Source organism: Macrobrachium rosenbergii, chromosome 15, assembly GCF_040412425.1.
Source record: "Macrobrachium rosenbergii isolate ZJJX-2024 chromosome 15, ASM4041242v1, whole genome shotgun sequence".
NCBI classification, from domain to species: Eukaryota; Metazoa; Arthropoda; class Malacostraca; order Decapoda; family Palaemonidae; genus Macrobrachium; species Macrobrachium rosenbergii.
This window is the reverse complement of record NC_089755.1, coordinates 24,414,127-24,440,176: the sequence shown is the minus strand read 5'-3', so window position 1 is coordinate 24,440,176 and position 26,050 is coordinate 24,414,127. Positions and strand designations below refer to the sequence as shown.

Below are 26,050 nucleotides of genomic sequence, written 5' to 3'. Positions count from 1 at the left end.
TGACAAAATCTGGCTTAAAATTATTTTTGGGGAAAGTTATGCCATTTCTTTATCTCTCCAACGATTACATTTTAAGCTTTTGTTCAGAAGGTGTTCCACAGGATGCCGTCATTTCGCAAAATCTTTTCCATCTCTTCCCAAAATTCTCTAGCTTGTTTCCTCGCTTTGCTAAGCATTTCTCTCTGATGTTTTAGCCAAGAAAGGCTCTCCTGATAATAGCCTTGCAGCCAACGATGCCTGGGCTATTCTTCTACGACTTCCTGGCCGAGAGGTTCCTTTTGGAAGGGAAACAAGCATCTACTCAAATTGAACCCACCAATAATGGTTCTTGCAAATTTTTCTTCCTATTTTCGTCCCATTTCACAATGTCATTTGATTGTATGGATATTTAAGCCTTTCAGCTATCAAGAATGTTTTGCAATTAAGTTCAAATTCTCTGAATCCTCATCAGTTTGGTAGTTGTCAATGCTTCAAAATTGTGCTACTGAAGTCGAGTAACTAATAATCCTTAAATGCTGCAAAAACAAAAACAAAAAATACTCAGGGTTTCACGTCAATACCATTAGTTCTCCTCAAGTGCAACCTTCACATTCCACTGACCCCATCCCTCCTCCCTATTTTTAATGGAATAATGCTCCAATACTTTACAAGGAATATTGACCATATATCATGTAGTGTGTCTTTTTTTTACCAGTTTGATGAGTTTCCATCATTAACAGCTTCTTTAAAATCACCCCACGTCTACTTTAGATTTTGCTTTTCTGTCATGAGGTAACTTTACAATATGATGAGAGCTATGTAACCTAACTCAAGCTATCAATGGGAATGGCTGACGTGAAAAATTATGCAGCAATACAGAGTAACATAGAGTATGTCGAGGTTAGTAACTCACAGATTTGCTAATTAAGATTTTTTCACCTCTGTTTTATAACAACCTATCTCTTTTGAGATCATCAATATTGCAGAATACGAAGAATTTCAAACCTCCTCTCCCTCCGCACAAAAACTAGACAAAAACTATATGGGTAATCAAATATTTCAGATTTTGTAAAACTCACTTTAAAAAAGTGCATCTATACGTCATCCACTGACTTCAAGATTAATAATAATAATAATAATAATAATAATAATAATAATAATAATAATAATAATAATAATAATACCAGCGATTTTATCTCAATGACTGACTGAAAATGTCGAGAGTCAATTGTACTTAACATTTACTAATAATGACAAAAAACATCTGAACCTCTACAGTATATTGCAAAGTCAAGTAACAATAATTAAAATTACCAGAATTCCCTATTCGAAAAAGGGCAAACGAAGTCGCCTTTTCCTCAAACAAAACAGTTCTTTCCTTTGCTAAGGACTTTTTTGTGTTTTAATTGTGTTGTCAGGGCCAGTTGCAAGCGATTCAGGCCTCCCTTTATGGCAATTACGTGGGCTGAATAGGTTTCATAAACAGCAGAGCACCTGTTCCTTTATTATTATTATTATTATTATTATTATTATTATTATTATTATTATTATTATAACTACCGTAACTGCCACCACCACCACAACCACCACTACTACTACTACTATTACTATTCCAAAAAAAAAAAAAAACGTATCACTGATTTGCAATAAAACTTTACGCAAATGTAATTCTTGAACAGTAAGAAGTAAGGAGACAAAGGAAAAAAATATAAAAAATTCAAATCGCATGATTTATAAACACACGTCATCTCTGGTGATTCCTCAAAGTGATAAGAATATGGACAAAAATAACCAAAATTTGGTTTAGTGCGATCAACTAATGCTAATAAGAAGTTTCATAGCATTAAAATCAAATAAATAAAAACAATAAGTAGTATAAAGTAAATCAAAGTGGAAACTGTTCAGCAATATATGTATTTTGTTATTCACCCTCGTATGGATTCATATTTTAACAAAGAATAAAATAAAATTAGTAACAAGCCGTTTCAGAATATGATGTACATGGATTCATACACATGCACATCACATAACGTCAGTATCTATGAATCTAGAACATATAAAATGAGAATGTGTCAACAAATATACATGTACAGACGCACACACAAACACAAACACAAACACTATACAGAGAAAGAGAGATAAAACACGACCTCCCTCATACGGCGAGGTACAGAAAAGGATTCTTGGAGCAAGAAATCGGGTTGGGTGAGAGTTTCTCCGGGCAGATGCCAAATCCTTATCCCTTTGAGTTTAGAAACCCATCCATATGAAAGAGAGAGGTTCGATCCATATGACAAGCCCTGGGGGATAAGCATCGAAGAAGCAAGTCAAAGGCAGTACTCATAGAGAGAGAGAGAGAGAGAGAGAGAGAGAGAGAGAGAGAGAGAGATAATACTTCAGTGAGTCTTAAAGATTACCATTACTGGTGATAGAACGTAATAAAATCCCTCTGAGCCTCTGAAAAGGTTCATTGGCACTAGAGTATTCTCACAAACAGGGAATCAAATTTCCCTGTAGAATAAGATAAATGCAACAAAGAGCAGGGAAGCTTTTGACATTAATGTTTAAAATCCACCACAAGACCACTCAACTACTTAAGAGACAGACTGAACAAAGCTCAAAGAGTCAATTTTCCAACATAAACCAAGAGCCATTCCTGCAAGAGAGAATTGCTGATAGGCGAGATGAGGAAGGATGTTCGTCAGATCTGTGAAAGTTGCCTGGGTTTTTTAAAATTCAATGATAAGAAGTTGCCAGGGTTTCTAAAACTAACGATAAGAGGTTGCCAAGGCTGCTAAAAATTAACTGAAGAGAAGCTGTAGGGGTTACTAAAATATCATGCGAGGGTAAGAAGGTTACTTAAATATCAGGAGGTACAGATAAGAGGGTTACTCAAATTTTGTGAAGTTGTAGGTTACTTAAATATAATAAACAGAAGCTGCCCAGCCTTCCAAATATAATGAAGAGGAGGTAGCAAGGGTTACTAAATTATTATCAACGAACTTGGGAGAATTATCAAGATATAATGAACAGTTACCACAAAACCTACGTTATAATATACGTAAGTTTCCAAGAATATTTAAATGAAAAAGGACGGGCATGATTACTAAAGTATGATGAAGTAAAGAAGCGAAGGTTAACTGAAATTTAATAAATAGAAATTATGAAATACTATGCACAGAAGTTGTACAGGTTACTCAAATAAAATAAACGAGATCAACTAATTATCTCAAATAAAAAGCTGACTAATCAGGTGGAATGCCAAATCCAAATAAAACAGCTCGCATCAATTTCGTCTATGTCATGCAATCCACCTCCCATCCCTAAAAAAATAAAATGCCAGACCTCGACTATCGTAGCTCAAGTGTCCCTTGGAAAGAGCAACACACAAGGAGAGGGATTCATCATCCCATTTAGGGATGATCCTCAGATCCACCTTAATCGGCTTCGAATGGATTAGGTGAGACTTAGGAAGAGCCCCGACAGGTAGGCTGAGGAGAGAAAGATCTAGATTCCAGTTAAGAGTTATCAGTATACGGGGACACACAGGGTCTGGCATATTCACAGATAAGAAATAATCGCTAAAAACTGCCTTAAAAAAGGATACGACAAGATTCGTTTGTCCAATAAAAGGCCAGAAATTATTTATATTTTCATATTTCAGTTAAATGTAAGCAGTTCATTTAATGATGTTTTCGCTAGAATGGGTCAAATCATCTCAAAATTACAGATTACAGAAATGTATTTTACATATAGTAACTGATCGATGCTGCTCTGATAACTCAAGCCAGAGTTTTTAGATAGGAATGTAATGGAGATCGTCCCTTCTACCACTGGTTTAAAAAATGAAAAATATGAAATTTAAAATCTATATTGGATAAGAAGAAAGTAACTTCGTAGGCAGCTTCAGTTACAAACATATCAGAAACACGTGAAGTATTGAATGATCAACAAGAGGAGGCCCTTACTAGACAATATCCGAACGAAAACATCCTTTCAAAAACCCAAATATATAACAGTCGGGCAAGGGCCTGTTTGACATCAGACCACTAATCACAGACACCAAAGTAGCACAATGAATCAGTAAGAAAATTATGACTGATGTGGAAGCTGAACCAGGTTCCATTCAGGTATTCAACCTAGTGAGCACCAATAATCGAGATAAAGAGAATAAACACGACAAAAGGTGTACGTAAAATTATTAGAAAAGGCTCCTGAAAACGAGGACTTCTCCTAAGAACGTTTTCAAATTTCCACAGCACTTTCATTAAAGAATCGCCTTAATGAATTACGTCAAGCAGATAGGAGGAGTAAAAGGAACACAACTTCTAGACAGAAGTGACCGGTAAAGAATACAAATTAAAGGGTTAGGGATTAGAGGGTATTAGCTTACTGGGAGGTAGTAAGATCAAGAATGATTCAGTATTTTGAAGAGAGGTGACATTACTTAATGCGAGGACAGGCAGTTAAGTTTAGGCTTCCAGTTCGGTATTGGAAGAATGCTGGGTTGGCATCCGCAAAGTCCCAAGTTCTACCTCCGTGCTCCCCTTTCGGTTGGCACCGCTGTGAATGGGTACCAGCATCAGTCTCCCAGAGACTGAACAGAAAAGAATTGGTCATCCTATAGTGCAGTCGCGAGACCTACAAGACATGTTACCGTCGAAGTTATGGCAACCCTTCTGACTCTGACTGAAAATAAATGTGAATAAATAACAGTAATGAGAGAGAGAGAGAGAGAGAGAGAGAGAGAGAGAGAGAGAGAGAGAGAGAGAGAGAGAGAAATAGGAGACCGAGGAATACTAAAGCAATGAAGTACTACGCCTGTTGACGCTGTCTTAGAGAGTGTCAATAGTATGTAAGGAATGTTGTGGCATGAGAAGGTGGCAAAGACTCTTGAGGGTTTAGCTTCACAATTTCCTAGAGAATTTCGTGGGAGAAAAAGTGACAGGACGATGCTGACTACTCAATATATCTCAAAGGGAGTAAAGTAATGAATGACCACAAGTGAACAGTGAATAAAGATGTGAAAATGGAAGAGTTAAGGATATCGGAGGAAATTTAGGTGTTTATTATGAAGATACTGTAGGATGTATGCACAGACATAAAGGCACAGTTAAAGCCAAAGAGAATAGACAAAACAGTAAACGAAGGTCTACTGAAGTAATAGAGGAAAGGAGGCAAAATAAAAATGACTTCTTTCAACGATTTTTGAGAGAGAGGCTATGATAAAAATGGATTTTCTTAGCTAGAGTTTCATCTATGATAAAAGAAATGGTGAGACAAGGAGTCTAAAGATAATGGATAAAATGTTGAACTACTCTTCATAACTAGAATGCAAACCCGCCATAATATGCAGATTTTTTATTTGCTGCCAGTTTAGATGTTAAGGTTTTCAAAATAAAAAAAATGTAGTCTATAATAATTAGGAAACGGGGAAATTAAGAAATTGCAGCGCTATGAAGACGTATTATTAGGGACTGTAAATACTAACTATCTAAATGCTAAACAAATATCTAATGGGGCCATATGTGCCTGTAACAGGGACTAGATGAGGGGCTCACAACTTCATCCCAAACGGTCTTCTTTACAACCAAAAGTGTAAGTAACACTTTCTGGTGCCTCTTTTCAGTCTCAGACATATATATATATATATATATATATATATATATATATATATATATATATATATATATATATATATATATATATATATAATATATATATATATATATATTATTTCTAGATGTATTCACTTCTTTGTAGCCATTTATGCTACCTTGTAGAGAAACAGCACAGAGAAACAGGGAGCGTTAAGGAGTGGCTCCCTGTTAATTAAGTTTTGCCCATTAAATTCGTCAGAGTCAGTACTTTCCGCCGCTAAAGCCTCTCCAAAGCACTTAACTTATCACTGGCCGAAAGACTTCTTCACAAACAGAAACCGTCCCTCCCGGCGCCCACGAGCATGGCCTGCAGCAGGATTAAACGGGAATCGCCCTCCACAGACAGGAGACCTGAATTGCTTGTGGCTATGAACACCAGCAGTAAACCGAGGTCACATAAGCTCGGCCCCGGGTCAATGACAGCAGAAGCAGATGGAGCACTGACCCTTGCCACACCCTTGAGCGAACCTTACCCTTGAGCTGCTGCCCACCTCTTTTGTCTGACCATTCACCTGCCATCCCGAGTGCTACCTTAAAGTGCCACGTGTAGAAGTCCCACTCGTATGAGAGCCATTTGTTCTGCAACCAAGGATCTTCGCTTAAGGAATCAGGTACTGTGCGGTGGGAAGTGTTCGCTCATTTTATCTTATACACTCTTATCTCATTTCTTTTTCCTTTTCCCCTTACACTGTACTGGACCCTGAACACTGTTGTAATCATTTATCAGTGTAAAGAATGATTTAAGTGAACATAACTTGACGTTACTCCTTGAGCCTTCAGCATTTCCTAGTAAGAAGTAGACTGTGCTTCAGCTTAACCAGCGATCGTGTTCCTTTCTCCACGCATTACAGAAAGGGTGTGTGACGAGCTGTAGAACCATCTATATCCCACTGTGCCCTTACGTCCATCAATCAGGTTATTCCTGAGAGTGGATTCTGAGAGTGGATTCATCGTAATTTTTCCTATATTGAATGGCGCTCTTAATTTTGTTATTGTGTAATTTGGCTTGGAAGTTCCAAGAGCCTAGCGTCTACGGCTCCCTGTACATTGGTCTTCTGGTTTGTGTACATACAGTTAATTAACTTAGATCTGAAATTTCTATCAGGAGTCCTTCCATTACTTGAAATATAATTCTCCTAGCATTCATTATTTTGCACGACGTGTTGGTTCCCAGTTAGATGTATTAACTTCAAAGGTAAGAACTTACAACAGACCAACACTCGTAGAAATATATATATACTGTATATATATATATATATATATATATATATATTTGTCTATATATAAATATATATCTTATATATATATATATATATATATATATATATATATATATATATATATATATATATATATATATATATATATATATATATATATATATATATATATATATATATATATATATATATATATATATATATGTATATAAGGCAGGGGTAGGCAACGACCAGCAAGACAAGTCAGTGTGAGGGTGGACCAGGGAAACCAATTAATTCCAACATATTACTTCCATCATTTCGTAATTTCTTTATTACATCATCAGGGATCTGTTGAATAATGAATAAATTACTCAAAAACTTACTGTAAAAACTTTAAAAATAATATAAGAAAAATAAAATTCGCCAAATACAATATAGCTAAAAAACGCAACACAACCAAAGACCGCTAACCAACCTTAGGTGAAGAGAGCAAAAGACAGAATGCTCAAAGAGAAAGTTAACTCAGGTAAAGTTGAGTAGAGGAGGTTTGGGTATTTAACGGGGCGACTAGTTGTTTGATAAACAGTGACTAAAGTATAGGCAATTCGCGAGGATTTGCTGTTTGGCCTTTTACGCCGAATCATTTCTTTCAATGTGAGCTTTACAAGTTTTAGAATGACCTCTGATATTAGAATGTTCTGAATTGTAGAGCCTACAGACAGTACGAAAGCTTATTCCCCGATGGGAGTCGAATCTGACCCTCAGTAACCTCCTCGTGTATCCAACATATGTCCCAGGTCACTGAGGGTCAGAATCGACTCCCATCGGGGAATAAACTTTCGTACTGTCTGTAGGCTCTCCAATTCAGAACATTCTAATATCAGAGGCCATTCTAAAATTTATAAAACTCACATTGAAAGAAATGATTTCAGCTTAATACTTTTTGAGTAATTTATTCATTATTCAACAGATCCCTGATGATGTAATAAAGAAATTATTACAAAACGGAAATAAAGAAACATGTTGGAGTTGATTGGTTTCCGTGGTTCACCCTCACACTGATATATACATACATACATACATACATACATACATACATACATACATACACATATATATATATATATATATATATATATATATATATATATATATATATATATATATATATATATATACTATATATATACTATATATATTCCCTATATATATATATATATATATATATATATATATATATATATATATATATATATATATATATATATATTCAAGGCATAAACCAAATTTTCTGAGTTATAATGATAAAATGAAAAATAAAAACAGGCTTTGGAAAGAAATACTGAAAATCTATCAACAGGTATTCATAAAATACAAAAAATAAATATATAAAAATCCCTGCGATAAAGTAAATTTACTTTCCGGTGGCCAAACACAAATCCAGCTATTCAGAAAATGAGGAAAAAAGGACCTATTTTAAAACGGGTTGAAAGTATTCCTTTTTAAACGCGATGATTTTCCTTCTCCTCCCACCACCTTTCTAATCCAAGCGTCTACTTCATCCGCTCCCGAAAGTTATTTTTCGTTACTAAAACGTTGTGTGCAAGACAGACCAAGGATAAGGTCTATTGTAGGAGTATATTTCCTGTCAATCCCACTCGCTCCGCGTCTTTGATATCACTTTCAGTCTTCTGCACAAACTACATTTTTGATCTACTATCTTGCTCATTTCTTGTTTTTGTTGTCGTTTTTTTTACCTCGGTTTTACTTTACGAAAGAAAAATGTCCAAAGACCCAGGATATTAACCAATTAACGCTAATCATTAACGAGATACATGCAAACAGTACATATGTAAACTATTAAAATGGCAATATAATTACCATTGTATGGAGCCAGAGGAGATATTGTTCCTCAAATATTCTACCACTGACTTTGAGTCCTCCAAACTCAAGACAGGTATAAAACGGGTTTCAGAGGCATCAATGTATCAATCAATCAGTGCACAGTCTGAGGCGACGGGTAAATAGACGCAGAAAGATAACGTTGTAGGAGAAAGAGTGGAGAGGGTAGAGGTTTGAAATTCATATTTAGAGACCAAAAGCCAGTTCTCACGGAGAGGGAAGAAACAATAATTGAATCTGGAGGTCACTCTCTTTGGAAAATTCAAAGTGAGAGGACCGGTAACCCACAAGTGCACAGGAAAAATGTATATCAGAAAACCTACAACGATTCAGGAATGACCTTGAATACGAGTACATCGGAGTCTCGTCCAATACAGGTAACACACACAAGTTAGGGTATAATCTCATTATCATCTCGCTTTGCACAGCCTTTTTACTGCGGTACGCATCACCGCTGAAAATGCATGTGATTATACTTGTGATTTGTTGTGCTTCCATATATTAAGTTTTTGAGTACTGAAACGCTTCATGAATGTTCAACAGCTATAATAAATGGGTAAATCTGTTTTCTTATTACCTAATCCTTTACGGCAGGACATATCACAATTAATTGCATTTTAACCAGCTTTTGAAAAACTATTATCTGCTATTTATTAATTTTAGCAACATTTTCAACATCCTATGAAAAGTATTTCTTAATGATTTATAACGACATTTCCACCCAAATCAATTTGAATATTAATATTTCTAATAACTTTTCCACGTTACGCATATAGCCTCCTAATAATATATACAGCAATCAGCTGATAACATCGCATAATAAACAGCAGCACTCTCCCACTTCTATCAGGCTTTTCATAATTTCTTCGTTATTTCTATGCTTAGTTCCCTGAAAATTTTCTTTGGCAACTTCTGAGTTCACGAGGTCTACCACTTTCATTCCCTTACTTTAAGAGAATTATCTCTGAATAATTCCCTACAAATATTTTGGCCTTTTTTTTTACCAATAAATCCCTATACTACACTAGTAACTTTTCTTTGAAAAACAACTTTGCCAAACTGGCTCTCAACAACCTATGGAATCACCATAAACTTTTGGATCTGGCTGGTAACTTTCTCCTCAAAATAGAAGGTTAATCAAAATAACTATTCTAGGGACAATTTCTTCAAATCCTTTGATAATACGTTTTGACTTCTCTTCTCTTCTCAACTTAAAGAAACTTTGCTGTTGAACAAAACTGATATTTCTTTAACATTTTAATTCTTTCGGCGGAATTCCACCCCGTAAATGTATATCTATAAAATCTTTATTTACGGTTTGTCTTTCATCAACTGGCATAAAATTGGTCTCAGCAAACTGTCCTTCATCCAAATTTTTATATTAAATCACTCCCTCCAAACAACCTTGTCCAAACAAATCGTGTTTTTTAAAAGCCTTCTTAATTACGCTGTGTAAAGTAAAAAGAAAAATCTACAAAGTTTGAAGACAATTCATGAACGATCTTAAATTGACTAAAAAACGTACAGAATTCTGAGGAAAAATTACGATTAAATCTAATGCAACATCATGCTGCTGAGGTGAATATAGTACAAATCGCCCCACAACACCAAAGTGAAATAAGATGCATGCGTCTTTCTTATCTCAGTCCAACCGGACATTTATATGATCTAATTAAAGGCCTCTACTGATTTCCTGGCTTTACTGAGTGTTTTTCTTCTCCTTTTCCGTTTTGTTTAAAAGGCTTCCATTATAAAAAAAAATATAGCCTCTCCTTTTCTCTCTCTCTCTCTGTCTCTCTCTCTCTCTCTCTCTCTCTCTCTCTCTCTCTCTCTCTCTCTCTCTCTCTCTCTCTCTCTCTCTCTCTTTCTTCCATTTGAAAAGCTGCCCCGTCTATCCCGATCATTAATAATGATCCAATTAGGATGCCAATATGCCCTAGAAGTTCTCAAAAGACGATTTCCATACGGGGGAGATGCATTGTCCATATCGAATTCACTTTCTCTTTGATGCACCCTGACCTCTTTTCATCAGACGTCTAATTAAACATTTCTTTTACTTTTTCTTTCTCTTTTCAATGCGATATTTTAATATTCCTTTCATGTCCTGTAAGTCTTAGGGGGAAGGAGACGTCCTTCACTTTTTAGCTCTGTTCTTTGATGTCCCTGTCCTTCGCCGCCAGGACAATGCTCGCGGGAACATGCATATACACGCAGATTCACACACACCGCACAAGCGCGCTCATAAATACACACAAACATATATTGCATGCGAGGCTATTATAAATTACGAACGGTTCTGAACGAGCATTTTTTTTCATAAAGGTGTGAATTATTTTAAGCTATACTATACATAAAAAGAAAAAAAGTAAAACTGAATAAAAGAAAGACTTAACTTGAGGTACAACCAAACGCCAGATAGAAAGGCAAGAAGAAAAATAAGTAAAAAATGATCAACGCAAAAACTACAGAGAAAAATAAAACAATCAAACCACACACAAAATAAAAGAAGAAAAAAGCACAGTAAAATACTGTTCAACATTTTTCACTTCCAAATTCTTCCACGGAAAATGCTCTTCAGCAGATTCTCTTGGTCAAACAGTGTTTTGGAGAAGGGCTTAGGTAAATTACTCCCCGAGTATAATATTTTCGAGTCAACATTTTGGAGGATTTTTCATCTACCTGAAACAGTCACTTGAGTTACCTCGCCTCTTTAAGTTAAGGTGGAACAACAGTTCGTGCTAACGCCTTGTCTTTTCCTTTTAGCACGTTCTTACACGCATATTATCGATAAAGATACACCATATTCACATGGGTACACACACACACTCACACACTCATACATACAGACATATATATATATATATATATATATATATATATATATATATATATATATATATATATATATATATATATATATATATATATATATATATATATATATATATATATATATTTATATATAATTTGTGTGTATGTGTTTGGCCTCTTGAGTATTTGATGAATAACCCTTTAGGTACATCAACTTTTTTATGCCTATGCAAAGCTTCGACCAACAACGAATATCTCAAGAAAAATTTTTCAGAATCTTCACTATTTTCGTTATAACCATTCGACACACACACACACACACACACACACACACACACACACACACACATATATATATATATATACATATATACATACATATATATATATATATATATATATATATATATATATATATATATATATAAATATACATTTATATAAACATATAGTGTTTACACATTCGAGCAAGTACTTGCACTCAGAGTCGGAGCACGCGCGGGTAGACCCTACATACAGTACATAGCGAGAAACATTACACAATTAAAGACAGGGACGCTGAAGGATTCTTGAGAGTATAAAATTTCAACATGGGATCATAGATTCTATACTGAGTGCTCGTGGTTTTAGGAGAGGAGGAGAAAGAGGCAATAAAAACAGTGAATGGTGTGATAAGGAAATGAGAGTCTGGCGAAGGAAAGGCATACGTTATTTGAGATGCAATTGCAAGACAGGGAAGATCGTGAACAAGAATACAGGATTATGGATGGGTGAGAGAGAGAGAGAGAGAGAGAGAGAGAGAGAGAGAGAGAGAGAGAGAGAGAGAGAGAGATTTAAGGTCCTTCGAATGAGCAAACGGAGAGAGAACGATTACTAAGAAAATGGATCTCAGAATAACAGATGCAAATGAAGAGTGACGTTTGGTTGTATTTTGAAGAGCTTTTATAAGTGAAGGACAGAAGAGAGGCAGAGGTGAACAATAAATAAACGAAAGGAGGGGATTGTGTAAGTTGGAGATCACTCGTGGAAAGGACTCATGAGGACATATGGACGGCAATTGAGAGGTAGTAAAATAAAAAAAAAAAAAAAAATCAGAAATTAGTGGGATCAAAGTCAGATACTACAGTTAGGTGATAAAAGTGAGATCGAAAGACTGACCAGGGTGTGTAAGGTGTGCCTGGTGAGGAAACTGTTCTGAAGGAAAGGGAGAGGAATAATTGTATAGTGGCAAATGTGATAAAGGAGGGTGTGACAGCTATATGGGCAGAACGTTACTTAGCATAATGGGGATGGTGTACGGTAGGATTTAATTTGAGAAATTAAGACAGGTGACAGATACACGATAGGGGCAGAACGGCGTGGGTTTACGCAAAGAAAAGGGTGTGTGGTTTAATACTATTAAACAATTACGTGAGAAGTTTGACAGTATACGGAAAAAGCTTTACGAGGCAATCATTAACATCAACCATACACTAAAATAGCTTGATACAACTAATAGACAGTCAGTGTGAAGGGTGTTGAGGAGGTATAGTACAGAAGACACGCTGTTGAGAATGATGGGAAGTTTTTACACGGAAGTGAAGAGAGTGGTAGAATTTGCAAGTGAAAGTGACTAGTTTGCTTTAAAATTGTACGGAGATGAGGATTTGTTAGTCTCCTAGGCAGTTTAATATCTCGATAGGTGGGGTGATACGAGAGGTCAGAAAAAAGGACAGTAGATGTAGATTTACAGTAGTAGGACATGAAAATAATTCATAAAGGAGCATGGAATGGTACATGCTTGCTGATGGTAGGGATAATATAGATATATATATATATATATATATATATATATATATATATATATATATATATATATTATTTGTGTGTGTATACATACTTGTATATGTATACATATATGAATGTCTTGTACTTAAATCTACAGTGTTAAACAGAGTTGAAAAGTCCATAAAACACTCTACACGGCAAAATAGTGTTTTTATGGGTTTGACTTTACACACACATATAAACTATATATATATATATATATATATATATATATATATATATATATATATATATATATATATATATATAAATTTCTGACTCACATCAGGATCGAACCCAGGTCTTACCACTGAAAGGCAAGGGCGCTGCCCACTAGGCCAAACAAGTCATAAAAGAAGTTGGAATCTGAGGGCAACTGCACCCGAGGAATTACCTGGGCAAGCTAACTGCTTGCATACCAGCGTGTTTTCCCCAACTTCCTGACTCAGCAATGACCCAAATGACAGCATTTCATTCGAATTATCCCTTCTGAGTGAATAAGATAGAAATATCAAAACATCATCACGTGTGGAACAGAAAATAAATTTCTGACTCACATCAGGATCGAACCCAGGTCTTTCAATTGAAAGGCAAGGGCGCTGCCCACCAGGCCATACAAGTCATAAAAGAAGTTGGAACCTGAAGGCAATTGCACCCAAGGAATTACCTGGCCAAGCTAAGTGCTTGCATACCAGTGTGTTTTCCCCAACTTCACCACTTAGCAATGACCCAATTGACAGCATGTCATTCGAATTATCCCCTCTGAGTGAATAAGATAGAAATATCAACATACCATCACGTGTGGAACAGAAAATAAATTTCTGACTCACATCAGGATCCAACCCAATTGACAGCATTTCATTCGAATTATCCCTTCTGAGTGAATAAGATAGAAATATCAGCACACAATCACTTGTGGAACAGAAAATAAATTTCTGACTCACATCAGGATCGAGCCAGGGTCTTTTAATTGAAAGGCAAGGGCGCTGCCCACTAGGCCATACAAGTCACAAAAGAAGTTGGAACCTGAGGGCAACTGCACCCAAGGGATTACCTGGCCAAGCTAAGTGCTTGCATACCAGTGTGTTTTCCCCAACTTCACTACTTAGCAATGACCCAATTGACAGCATGTCATTCGAATTATCCCCTCTGAGTGAATAAGATAGAAATATCAACATACCATCACGTGTGGAGCAGAAAATAAATTTCTGACTCACATCAGATCCAACCCAATTGACAGCATTTCATTCGAATTATCCCTTCTGAGTGAATAAGATAGAAATATCAGCACACAATCACTTGTGGAACAGAAAATAAATTTCTGACTCACATCAGGATCGAGCCAGGGTCTTTAATTGAAAGGCAAGGGCGCTGCCCACTTTTCACAAAAGAAGTTGGAACCTGAGGGCAACTGCACCCAAGGGATTACCTGGCCAAGCTAAGCATACCAGTGTGTTTTCCCCAACTTCACCACTTAGCAATGACCCAATTGACAGCATGTCATTCGAATTATCCTCTGAGTGAATAAGATAGAAATATCAACATACCATCACGAGTGGAGCAGAAAATAAATTTCTGACTCACATCAGGATCCAGCCAGGGTCTTTAATTGAAAGGCAAGGGCACTGCCCACTAGGCCATACAAGTCATAAAAGAAGTTGGAACCTGAGGGCAACTGCACCTGAGGAATTACCTGGGCAAGCTAACTGCTTGCATACCAGTGTGTTTTCCCCCAACTTCCTGACTCAGCAATGACCCAAATGACAGCATTTCATTCGAATTATCCCTTCTGAGTGAATAAGATAGAAATATCAAAACATCATCACGTGTGGAACAGAAAATAAATTTCTGACTCACATCAGGATCGAACCCAGGTCTTTCAATTGAAAGGCAAGGGCGCTACCAACCAGGCCATACAAGTCATAAAAGAAGTTGGAACCTGAAGAACTGCACCCATTACCTGGCCAAGCTAAGTCTTGCATACCAGTCCCAACTTCACCACTTAGCAATGACCCAATTGACAGCATGTCATTCAATTATCCTCTGAGTGAATAAGATAGAAATATCAACATACCATCACGAGTGGAGCAGAAAATAAATTTCTGACTCACATCAGGATCCAGCCAGGGTCTTTTAATTGAAAGGCAAGGGCGCTGCCCACTAGGCCATACAAGTCATAAAAGAAGTTGGAACCTGAAGGCAATTGCACCCAAGGAATTACCTGGCCAAGCTAAGTGCTTGCATACCAGTGTGTTTTCCCCAACTTCACCACTTAGCAATGACCCAATTGACAGCATGTCATTCGAATTATCCCCTCTGAGTGACTAAGATAGAAATATCAACATACCATCACGAGTGGAGCAGAAAATAAATTTCTGACTCACATCAGGATCCAGCCAGGGTCTTTAATTGAAAGGCAAGGGCGCTGCCCACTTATAAAAAAGTTGGAACCTGAAGGCAATTGCACCCAAGGAATTACCTGGCCAAGCTAAGTGCTTGCATACCAGTGTGTTTTCCCCAACTTCACCACTTAGCAATGACCCAATTGACAGCATGTCATTCGAATTATCCTCTCTGAGTGAATAAGATAGAAATATCAACATACCATCACGTGTGGAACAGAAAATAAATTTCTGACTCACATCAGATCCAACCCAATTGACAGCATTTCATTCTGAATTATCCCTTCTGAATAAGATAGAAATATCAGCACACAATCACTTGTGGAACAGAAAATAAATTTCTGACTCACATCAGGATCGAGCCAGGGTCTTTTAATTGAAAGGCAAGGGCGCTGCCCACTAGGCCATACAAGTCATAAAAGAAGTTGGAACCTGAGGGCAACTGCACCCGAGGAATTACCTGGGCAAGCTAACTGCTTGCATACCAGCGTGTTTTCCCCAACTTCCTGACTCAGCAATGACCCAAATGACAGCATTTCATTCGAATTATCCCTTCTGAGTGAATAAGATAGAAATATCAAAACATCATCACGTGTGGAACAGAAAATAAATTTCTGACTCACATCAGGATCGAACCCAGGTCTTTCAATTGAAAGGCAAGGGCACTGCCAACCAGGCCATGAAGTTGGAACCTGAAGGCAACTGCACCTAAGGAATTACCTGGGCAAGCTAAGTGCTTGCATACCAGTGTGTTTTCCCAACTTCACCACTTAGCAATGACCCAATTGACAGCATGTCATTCGAATTATCCCCTCTGAGTGAATAAGATAGAAATATCAACATACCATCACGTGTGGAACAGAAAATAAATTTCTGACTCACATCAGGATCCAACCCAATTGACAGCATTTCATTCGAATTATCCCTTCTGAGTGAATAAGATAGAAATATCAGCACACAATCACTTGTGGAACAGAAAATTTTCTGACTCACATCAGGATCGAGCCAGGGTCTTTTAGAAAGGCAAGCCTTTGCCCACTTCCATACAAGTCATAAAGAAGTTGGAACCTGAGACCTGGGTTCTGCTTGCATACCAGCATGACTGACCTAGTGGGAAGCGCCCTTGCCTTTCAATTGAAAACCTGGGTTCGATCCTTGAGTCAGAAATTTATTTTCTGTTCCACACGTAATAGTGTGTTGATTTATTCACTGAAGGGATAATTCAATGAAACGTGATTGTTTGTTCGGGATGTTGGGGAAACACGCTCTTGTATATTTATTTTCTGTTGCACACGTGATTGTTTGTTGATATTTCTATATATATACTGTATACTGTATATGTATATGTATATATATATATATATATATATATATATATATATATATATATATATATATATATATATATATATATATGTGTGTGTGTGTGTGTGTGTATTCATGTATATATATATATATATATATATATATATATATATATATATATATATATATATATATATATATATATATATATATATATGTATGTATATATATATATATATATATATATATATATATATCTTTTATATACTTAACTTATTATCAAGCATCTTTTCCGACTTCTTATTATCAACATTCGCACCCGAATGAAGGTGCATATCTTATCTTCCATGAGGAGCTATTATAATTAGCAAGAAGTCACTAAAAGCCAACCCTTTAGAATGTTTAGAGTGGGATTGTCGTTGCATAGTGAACCCAAGTTGACCCAGATACCAACACATAAAACTTATCAGTATTCTGATCTGTCCCTTCCCCTTACCTGGGACAAACATTTGGATAGCATAGTCAAAAGGGGCAAGGATAAGAGGTTCAGTGCCACTCCTTTAAGCAGCTTAAATGAACTAAGCTGCTTAAAATAACCATTCTATGAGGCAGAGTGATCATGCTGAAGTGTCTTTCCACAGGACACCTGTGGAGATATAAGCAGATGGTCAATACACCTGGAAGATGACACATTTTGGGCATGGTCACCATATGGGTCCGACATCGGGGCCCCTACCCTCAGGAGATGCCTTAAAAGGAGCCAGGACAGGAAGATCTTGGCAGTCAGTAGTCAGGAGTCGACAGTTAGCAGTTAGCCAGACACGCGCGGGAGATCGCTACGAGACGTTGAGAGGGGCCCCCCCTCTGTCACCACCGAAGCCTCCTGACTCGGATCCAGTTCCGTCGTCACCATGTGGACAGACTTCCCATGTGAACTAGTGTAGAGTGCCACGAGTGCGGTCGCCCATCGTTATTCTTCGCCAGAGACCCGCTCGCCCCCACGGTAAGGTACAAGTGAAGGTTTCTCAGTCACGACAGTTTGCCCTTATAATTGTTTATTGAGTGCCAGTATATCTCTGTATCCATTGTGCCCTTTTACCCAGTGCTATTTCAAGTGTTTGTGTTCCAGTGTTAAGTGTTCATTCATTCCTCGAGACCCTGGCACCTTCAGTGCAGTCTCGATCCATCTGTGTGTTTTCTTTTTTCCCTTACTGGTGTGTAATCCTTAAATTTCTCTTGCAGAGGGACCCATTTGCCGTGGACTCTTCTTGGGCTGTGCCTTGCGACCATTCAAGTCTCCAGTAGGAAGACCTGCAGGCTTTGCAAGCCTCCATATTATTTACTTTTCCATTTCTTTTGATCCTTTTATTGTAAATGCAATTACTTCAGCTAACGCCGGTGTTTACGTAACATTCCCTCATGAAGCAGAGCCCTAAGCTCATATGAAACATCCCTTTTTTCTATTCTTTTTATGATTCCCTGTACAGTACAGTCAGATTTTCAAGGCCAAGTGAGTAAAATTCCGTTGCTGAACTGTTCAAGTGTTCTACAAATCCAGAAAACCAGGCAAAATCATATATATATAATATATATATATATATATATATATATATATATATATATATATATATATATGTATATATATATATATATATATATATATATATATATATACACATATATATAATATATATATATATATATATATATATATATATATATATATATATATATATATATATATATATATATATATATATATATATATATATATATATATATATATATATATATATATATATATATATATATATATATATATTATATACAGTATATATGACCTAAGCCTTTGGTAATTTTATGTGAAATGATATCAGTCAGGGGAGTGCTGGAAATCCCCAAAAATGGCAGGAAAAGGCGGGAAAGCCAATGCTTCCTTTAGGGAAGGAAAAAGGAGCGAATAGGCCTATGCCTGATTGGTGAAATTTGAAACAAGGGAACCAATAGGGTCTAAGGTTGAGAACCAAGCCAAGCAAAGACGAGGAGCTTGGGCGGCAGTGAGAAGCGAACTGTGTTACCGTTCGGTCGCGTGAGCGTGCCAGCCACCCGCGCTATTGTGCAAATTACGTTCCGTAGTATTAAACGCAACTTTAACTACTGTGCAGAAGGGGCCCTGTTGCATCTTACGTAAATACAGATATTAATTGTCCTCCTTCGACTTATTTAGCCAATCCTTTTAACCTAGTGAAAAAAAAGTTAAGTATACCTTAGTTTAACCAGACCACTGAGCTGATTAACAGCTCTCCTAGGGCTGGCCCAAAGGATTAGATTTATTTTACGTGGCTAAGAACCAATTGGTTACCTGGCAACGGGACCTACAGCTTACTGTGGAATCCGAACCACAATATAACGAGAAATGAATTTCTATCACCAGAAATAAATTTCTCTATTTCTTCATTGGCCGGTCGGAGAATCGAATGCGGACCCAGCAGAGTGCTAGCAAAGAACGATACCAACCTGTCCAGTGAGGAAACGTTTTTTATGGGTCCTTTTGACTTTACACACATATATAAACATAATATATATATATATATATATATATATATATATATATATATATATATATATGTGTATGTATTTATGTATATCTATGTATATATATATATATATATATATATATATATAATATACTGTATATATATACATATATATATATTTCTAAGATCATAAAGGCTGTATATATATATATATATATATATATATATATATATATATATATATATATATATATATATATATATATATATATATATATATATATATATATATATATATATATATATATATATATATATATATATATATATATATATATATATATATATAATCCCAGGGGAAAATGACAGGCAGAAGTTCAGTATTGAACTTCTGCCTATCATTTTCCTGTGGGATTCGCTTATACACTGAAGTCACGTGCATCTACTGTGATTTTTAAATATATATATATATATATATATATATATATATATATATATATATATATATATATATATATATATATATATGACCTGAGCCTTTGGTGATTTTATGTGAAATGATATCAGTCAGGGGAGTGCTGGACATCCCCAAAACTGGCAGGAAAAGGCGGGAAAGCCGAAGCTTCCTTTAGAGAAGGAAAAATGCGCGAATAGGCCTATGCCTGATTGGTGAAATTTGAAACAAGGGAACCAATAGGGTCTAAGGTTGAGAACCAAGCCAAGCAAGGACGAGGAGATTGGGCGGCAGTGAGAAGCCAACTGTGTTATCGTTCGGTTGCGTGTGCGTGCCAGCCACCCGCGCTATTGTGTAAAAAAGTATATCTTGGTTTAACCAGACCACTGAGCTGATTAACAGCTCTCCTAGGGCTGGCCCGAAGGATTAGATTAAATTTACGTGGCTAAGAACCAACTGGTTACCTAGCAACGGGACCTACATCTTATTATGGAATCCGAACCACATTATGACGAGAAATGAATTTCTATCACCAGAAATAAATTCCTCTAATTCTTCACTGGCCGGTCGGAGAATCGAACGCTGAGCCAACAGCGTGCTAGCCGAGATCTCTTCCCCAACCCTCCAATGCAGAACTGCGCTATTGTGTAAATTACGTTCCGTAGTATTAAACGTAACTTTAACTACTGTGCAATAAGGGCCCTGTTGCATCTTAAGTAAATACAGGTATTAATTAATTGTCCTCCTCCGACTTATTTGGATATATATATATATATATATATATATATATATATATATATATATATATATATATATATATATATATATATATATATATATATATATATATATATATATATATATATATATATATATATATATATATATGTATATATATGTATACATATATATATATATATATATATATATATATATATATATATATATATATATATATATATATATATATATATATATATATATATATATATATACCATCAGAGAGCATGTATATTCCATACTCCTTTCCTACAACCTTGAATCTACCCCTACTGCCCTTTTCTCTGACATCTCGTATCACTCCACCTATCGACATATTAAACAGCCTAGGAGACTAACAAATCCTCACCTCAGTCCAATTTTAAAGCAAACTAGTCAACCTTGAATCTACCCCTTTTCACTGCCCTTTTCTCTGACATCTCGTATCACTCCACCTATTGGTCATATTAAACAGCCTGAAGAACAAGACTAACAAAAATTCATTTCTCACCTCAGTCCAGTTTTAAATGTAACCAAATGGTTCTTAGCCACGTAAAAATAAACTTTCCTCACAGCCCTGCTGTTAATCAGCTCAGTGGTCTTTTCACTTATACTTAACTAAAATCTTGTTGTCATTCTCAACAACGTATCTTCTGTACTATACCTCCTCAGCACCCTTCACACTGACTGTGTATCCAACTTCTTTTAGTGTATGGTTGATATTAATGATTGCTTCGTACAGTTGTTTCCGTTTCTCTCTCTTAATATGTCTACACTAAAACATAGTAACCCTGTTTCCCAGGAAGTGGACACGCCAGCTACCATTCTTATACAGTATTATCTAATTGTTATGCTCAACCTCACATCGATTTCCAAATCTACATTTACTTCCTGCTCACATCACACAGGAAGCGCCTAACGTGGTATTTCCTACTGTGGTAAGATTAGAGTATCGCAGGGAATAATTAATCTTATTCCCTGCGATACTCTAAGATTCATGTTTTGTATAAATGACCCTTTGAAATTCAAGAGTAAAAGCTCTTTCACACCGAAGTTTGTGTGAAATGGATTCTCTATGGCTTCATTTATTCATTTGACTTTCAAAGAATTAAGTTTTAAATAATGAAACATCCTATTATACCGTCCCTCAAAAAATACATACATTACATTTGCAAGCCCCTTAATGTCATAGTTAAAGAAATGACGGCCATGGTGTTTAAATCAATGTATCAATAATGTCCATTAATAAATTTGGAACGTTAATCAGTTTATAATTTATACATTTACAACTAAAACACATATAGGAAACGCAATATAGAGTTTAGGCCAAAGGCCAAGCACTGGGACCTATGAGATCATTCAATGCTGGAGAGGAAATTGAGAGTAGGCAGGATTCAAAGGAGTAACAGGAGGATAACCTCACAGTTGCATTATGAAATAATTGTTAGGAGAGGGTGGATGGCAAGATGGAAGATATGAATGGAGGTACAGTAAAAGGAATGACAGGGGTTGCAGCTAGGGCTGAGGGGACGCTGCAAAGAACCTTTAGTAATACCTACAGTGCACCCCGTGAGGTGCACTGACGGCACTACCCTCCTACGGAGCTAAAACACATATAAATATTTTTTAACCATAAGCAAACTATTACTGTTGACAAATGACTAACCTCTTTTCCAGGAGGGACATTATTCTTGATCTGTGAATTTGGGTGATGCCCTTCGTCCTCCATACTCGACACTGAGGACTGAGACGGCGGGTCATCTCGCACAAAAGACATGGACTCTCTTCTTCTTCCTTTTGTGCGCAGTTCGGCCGCTCTGCTTGCCCTTCGTTCTCCAGGGACAGCTAAGGTGTCTCTAAGCTGCCCCTTAGAGTCACGCTTCTCTAGCTTGAACTGAGCATGGTAAGACTCTATAATCCCTTTCTTTCCTTCTGCGTCATCACCCAGATCTTCCGGGCTCTCTTCGTGAACGTCCAGACTGCATGGAATGCCCCGATGCCCAACGCGAGGTTCCAGCCGCTGGAAAATTCTCATTCGAGAAGAATCGGTCATAATGGTGCCATCGCTGAGTGACTTGCCAACGTTCTTCTTAATCATGGACCCGGGGAGGGCTGCAGTCGGGCTTTCTTCTACGGCATGCCTTTGTACCCCGTCGGTTTCTTCCTTCTGGGTCGAATCGCAAGACTCGACAGAATTCGACTCCGTCAGCCTAATTTCTGGAGTCGGATGGTGGTACTGCGGAGGTCTCTTTGGGGATTCGAGTTCTGAAAGTACCGTAGCATTGCTGTCGAGCGAGTCACTCTCGTCATTTTGAACTGGACAATTCTTATTAATCATTGTGCCATTCATAGGCCGCGTCTTCCTACCCTCCCTTTCTGCAAGATCGACCTCCTCGAGTTCGAAGTTTTCTGTGTTCTTTGGCACAAGGTCAGCCCTATCCAACGGGTTGTCTCCCCTGAAGACTTTGATGACGGTTTCCTCCCTGACTAGTGGCCTATGCGTCCGTCTCTTATTATCGGTCAGTTTCTGAGCACTCTGTTTCTTCTTACTGACGTTCACGTCAACGTCGCTCTCGTCCAGATTCACAATATTCAGATTATCAATTTCGGAAGCCTTCCTGCCCGTCGCATCATTGTCTTCTGTTTCCCCTTCGAAGCCATCCAGATGATAGAGCTCTACAACCGTGTCCCCCCTTCTGAGGAACTCCTTAATGTCTTTGCAGTTCTCGGTTACTTCGTCGTCCTCGTCATCGCCTTCACCCCCGCCCACTCTGCCTATGACTACCCTGGACCCTCTGCCATCACACCTCCCGTCCCTAACATCACTAGGATGAATTTTATCCACAACATCGTCCCCGCTGTGGATTCCACTGTCCGTTTCATGCGCATCACTGTTCTCGCCATCTTTCACATTTCCATCACCAGTTGTTAAAAACCGCGAAACACTGTCAGCTCTTAAATCTCCCATCATGAATAAGAGTCAATAGAGGCTCTGTTTTTCTGTGGAATTGTTATAACCCCTTTACTGTATTATTAACTTTTCTGTCACATCAGTATCCTATGTGTATTCCTTAAGCACATCAGGGGAATATACTATTGTTTGAACAGGAATTGACTAGAACCACAACACAAGTCACATGCCTCTGTACCTGACTTACTTTCTATATTTTTTTTCTAAATAATGCGCTTCCATAGAAGTGCGAGTTTTCCATTTGACCTCAGATTAGTTTGCTTCCCAAAAAGGAAATGTTCCTTTGATTGTTACATTTTCCCTAGAGGTTGTTTACACCGAACACAGACGAACAGGGAATGACTTCAGTTCCAACTTAATCACCTCTTCAACCATGAGTGCCATAAACACTTCCATTTGGAGAACTGAGTCCGTGTATTCGACTTTGGATCTGTCATGGTTGTCAAAATATCGAACAGACGACTTCTCAGGCAGCATATGAGAAGCTCTCACTTGGACCTTCCTCGAAATATAACTTCTCACTTGGCCCCATAAGAAGGTTCTTGAACGTTAGCCAAACGCTGACAGTAATTCTGAACTACAAGTCTCAAATGATTTTCATATGTAAATAATGATAATTTTTCTATATAACATATCTAAAGTGCTATCACACACCACATTATTTGTTGTATGGCTGACCAAGTGGTTTCGGACACCACAGACCTTCAGCTGCACGGATCACAGGTTAACTTGTAGTTCAGATGTCCTTTTGGCCAACAGGTTTCCTCTAGCTGACGCCAGGTGACGTCAGTTTCTTGAGAGTCAGTTAACCACGTCCGCGCCAGTCCACGTCTGGGGTCGGTGTCAACCTGGGTCTTGCCGCAGCAAGCAACTGCAACTGCAACAGGTCTGACTTCATCGTTTGTCCGCCCAACTGTCTGCAAATAAAAGAGATTACCTGTTACAAAATTGGACATTACTGATACCAACACATTACCTTCATTAATAAGATTAGATTATCAGAGCTAATAAATACTTCTCATAAAAGAGAGGTGAAATTAATCATTGTTTCAAATCATCCCAGTCCTTTTCCTCTTAAATGACAAAGCTAGCATTCAAAATACCCTAAATGACAGTTCGTTAAAGAATATCAGGTAAACTGATATTCTTTAACAGTTAGTAAACATCAGTTAAAACATAATCTCAGTTTTCCTCCAGGCAGAATATATATATATATATATATATATATATATATATATATATATATATATATATATATATATATATATATATATATATATATATATATATATATATATATGCAAAACATCAGCTCCACTGAATAAAAGATAAAATTCTGCTGAGATTGTTGCAAATTTCAAAGGTCATTCCTGACAACGACAAATTTCACCTGTTAGTTCAAGAAACACTAATGTCATCATTATATGTCATCATTATGACCAACGAGTAGCCAAATTACTGTAACATAAACACTACGGTATATAATAGTCATACACAGCCATCGTTATGTAGGCTTTTAGTTGATCAGTCTTGGAAAAACAGAATTCCAGCTGCTTTGGACTTCTTGGGAATCAAACGACACAACAAAATAACGACGATAAGTAGGAAAATGGAAAGAAGCAGTAAAAAAAAAATCGCAGGTCAGTGATGGTGTGTGTGTGTGTGTGTGTGTGTGTGTGTGTGTGTGTGTGTGTGTGTGTGTGTGTGCGCGCGAGAGAGAGAGAGAGAGGGAGAGAGAATGGGGGTTAGCACCTTTTAACTTGCATTAGCACTATTCCCTTCCTTTGCCCAACATGGCTAGTGGAGGGTATGGATGAATACCATGGAGCGGATAGGTGGGAGAGGGAACTGATTTAGGAGAACTGGGAAAGCCACACAATCAGGCATTATCGGTGGCACTGTTGACAAAACCCCCTATCTGTTTATCTCCGTGATAACAACATTGTTAGTTCACCCAACGTCATGTATCTTATATCCTATGCTGCAACTACTTCACCTGCTATCAAACTATAATAATAATACTAATATATAACATAATACATTATAATAATATTTAATTAAATGAGAAGGCACTACATGCGGCGTTTGCTTTTTCAGTTCTTCTGACTTTCCTTCATCCTAGAGGGGAATGTTTCTTAAGGTCTCACCAAAGTTCATGCAGTCTGCAGTTAGAGGTAACAATGACTCGAATTTTATATGAAATTCACTCTTTATCAATAATCAGACGGGTTTTGTCTTGGTTTGCACAGCAAGGCATCATCA

The 26,050-nt window shown here is 37.0% G+C and overlaps 1 protein-coding gene across 1 annotated transcript in view; it reads right to left on the bottom strand.

Moving 5' to 3' along the window:
• The window catches only part of LOC136846463 (adenylate cyclase type 8-like), a 275,785-nt gene extending 251,399 nt beyond the window's left edge, over positions 1-24,386 (bottom strand). Inside the window, exon 1 of the mRNA XM_067117259.1 lies at positions 22,484-24,386. Coding sequence (XP_066973360.1) covers positions 22,484-23,788 — 1,305 coding nt within the window. The 5' untranslated portion in view covers positions 23,789-24,386. The remainder of the gene's footprint in view (positions 1-22,483) is intronic.
• Positions 24,387-26,050: the final 1,664 nt, after the last annotated feature.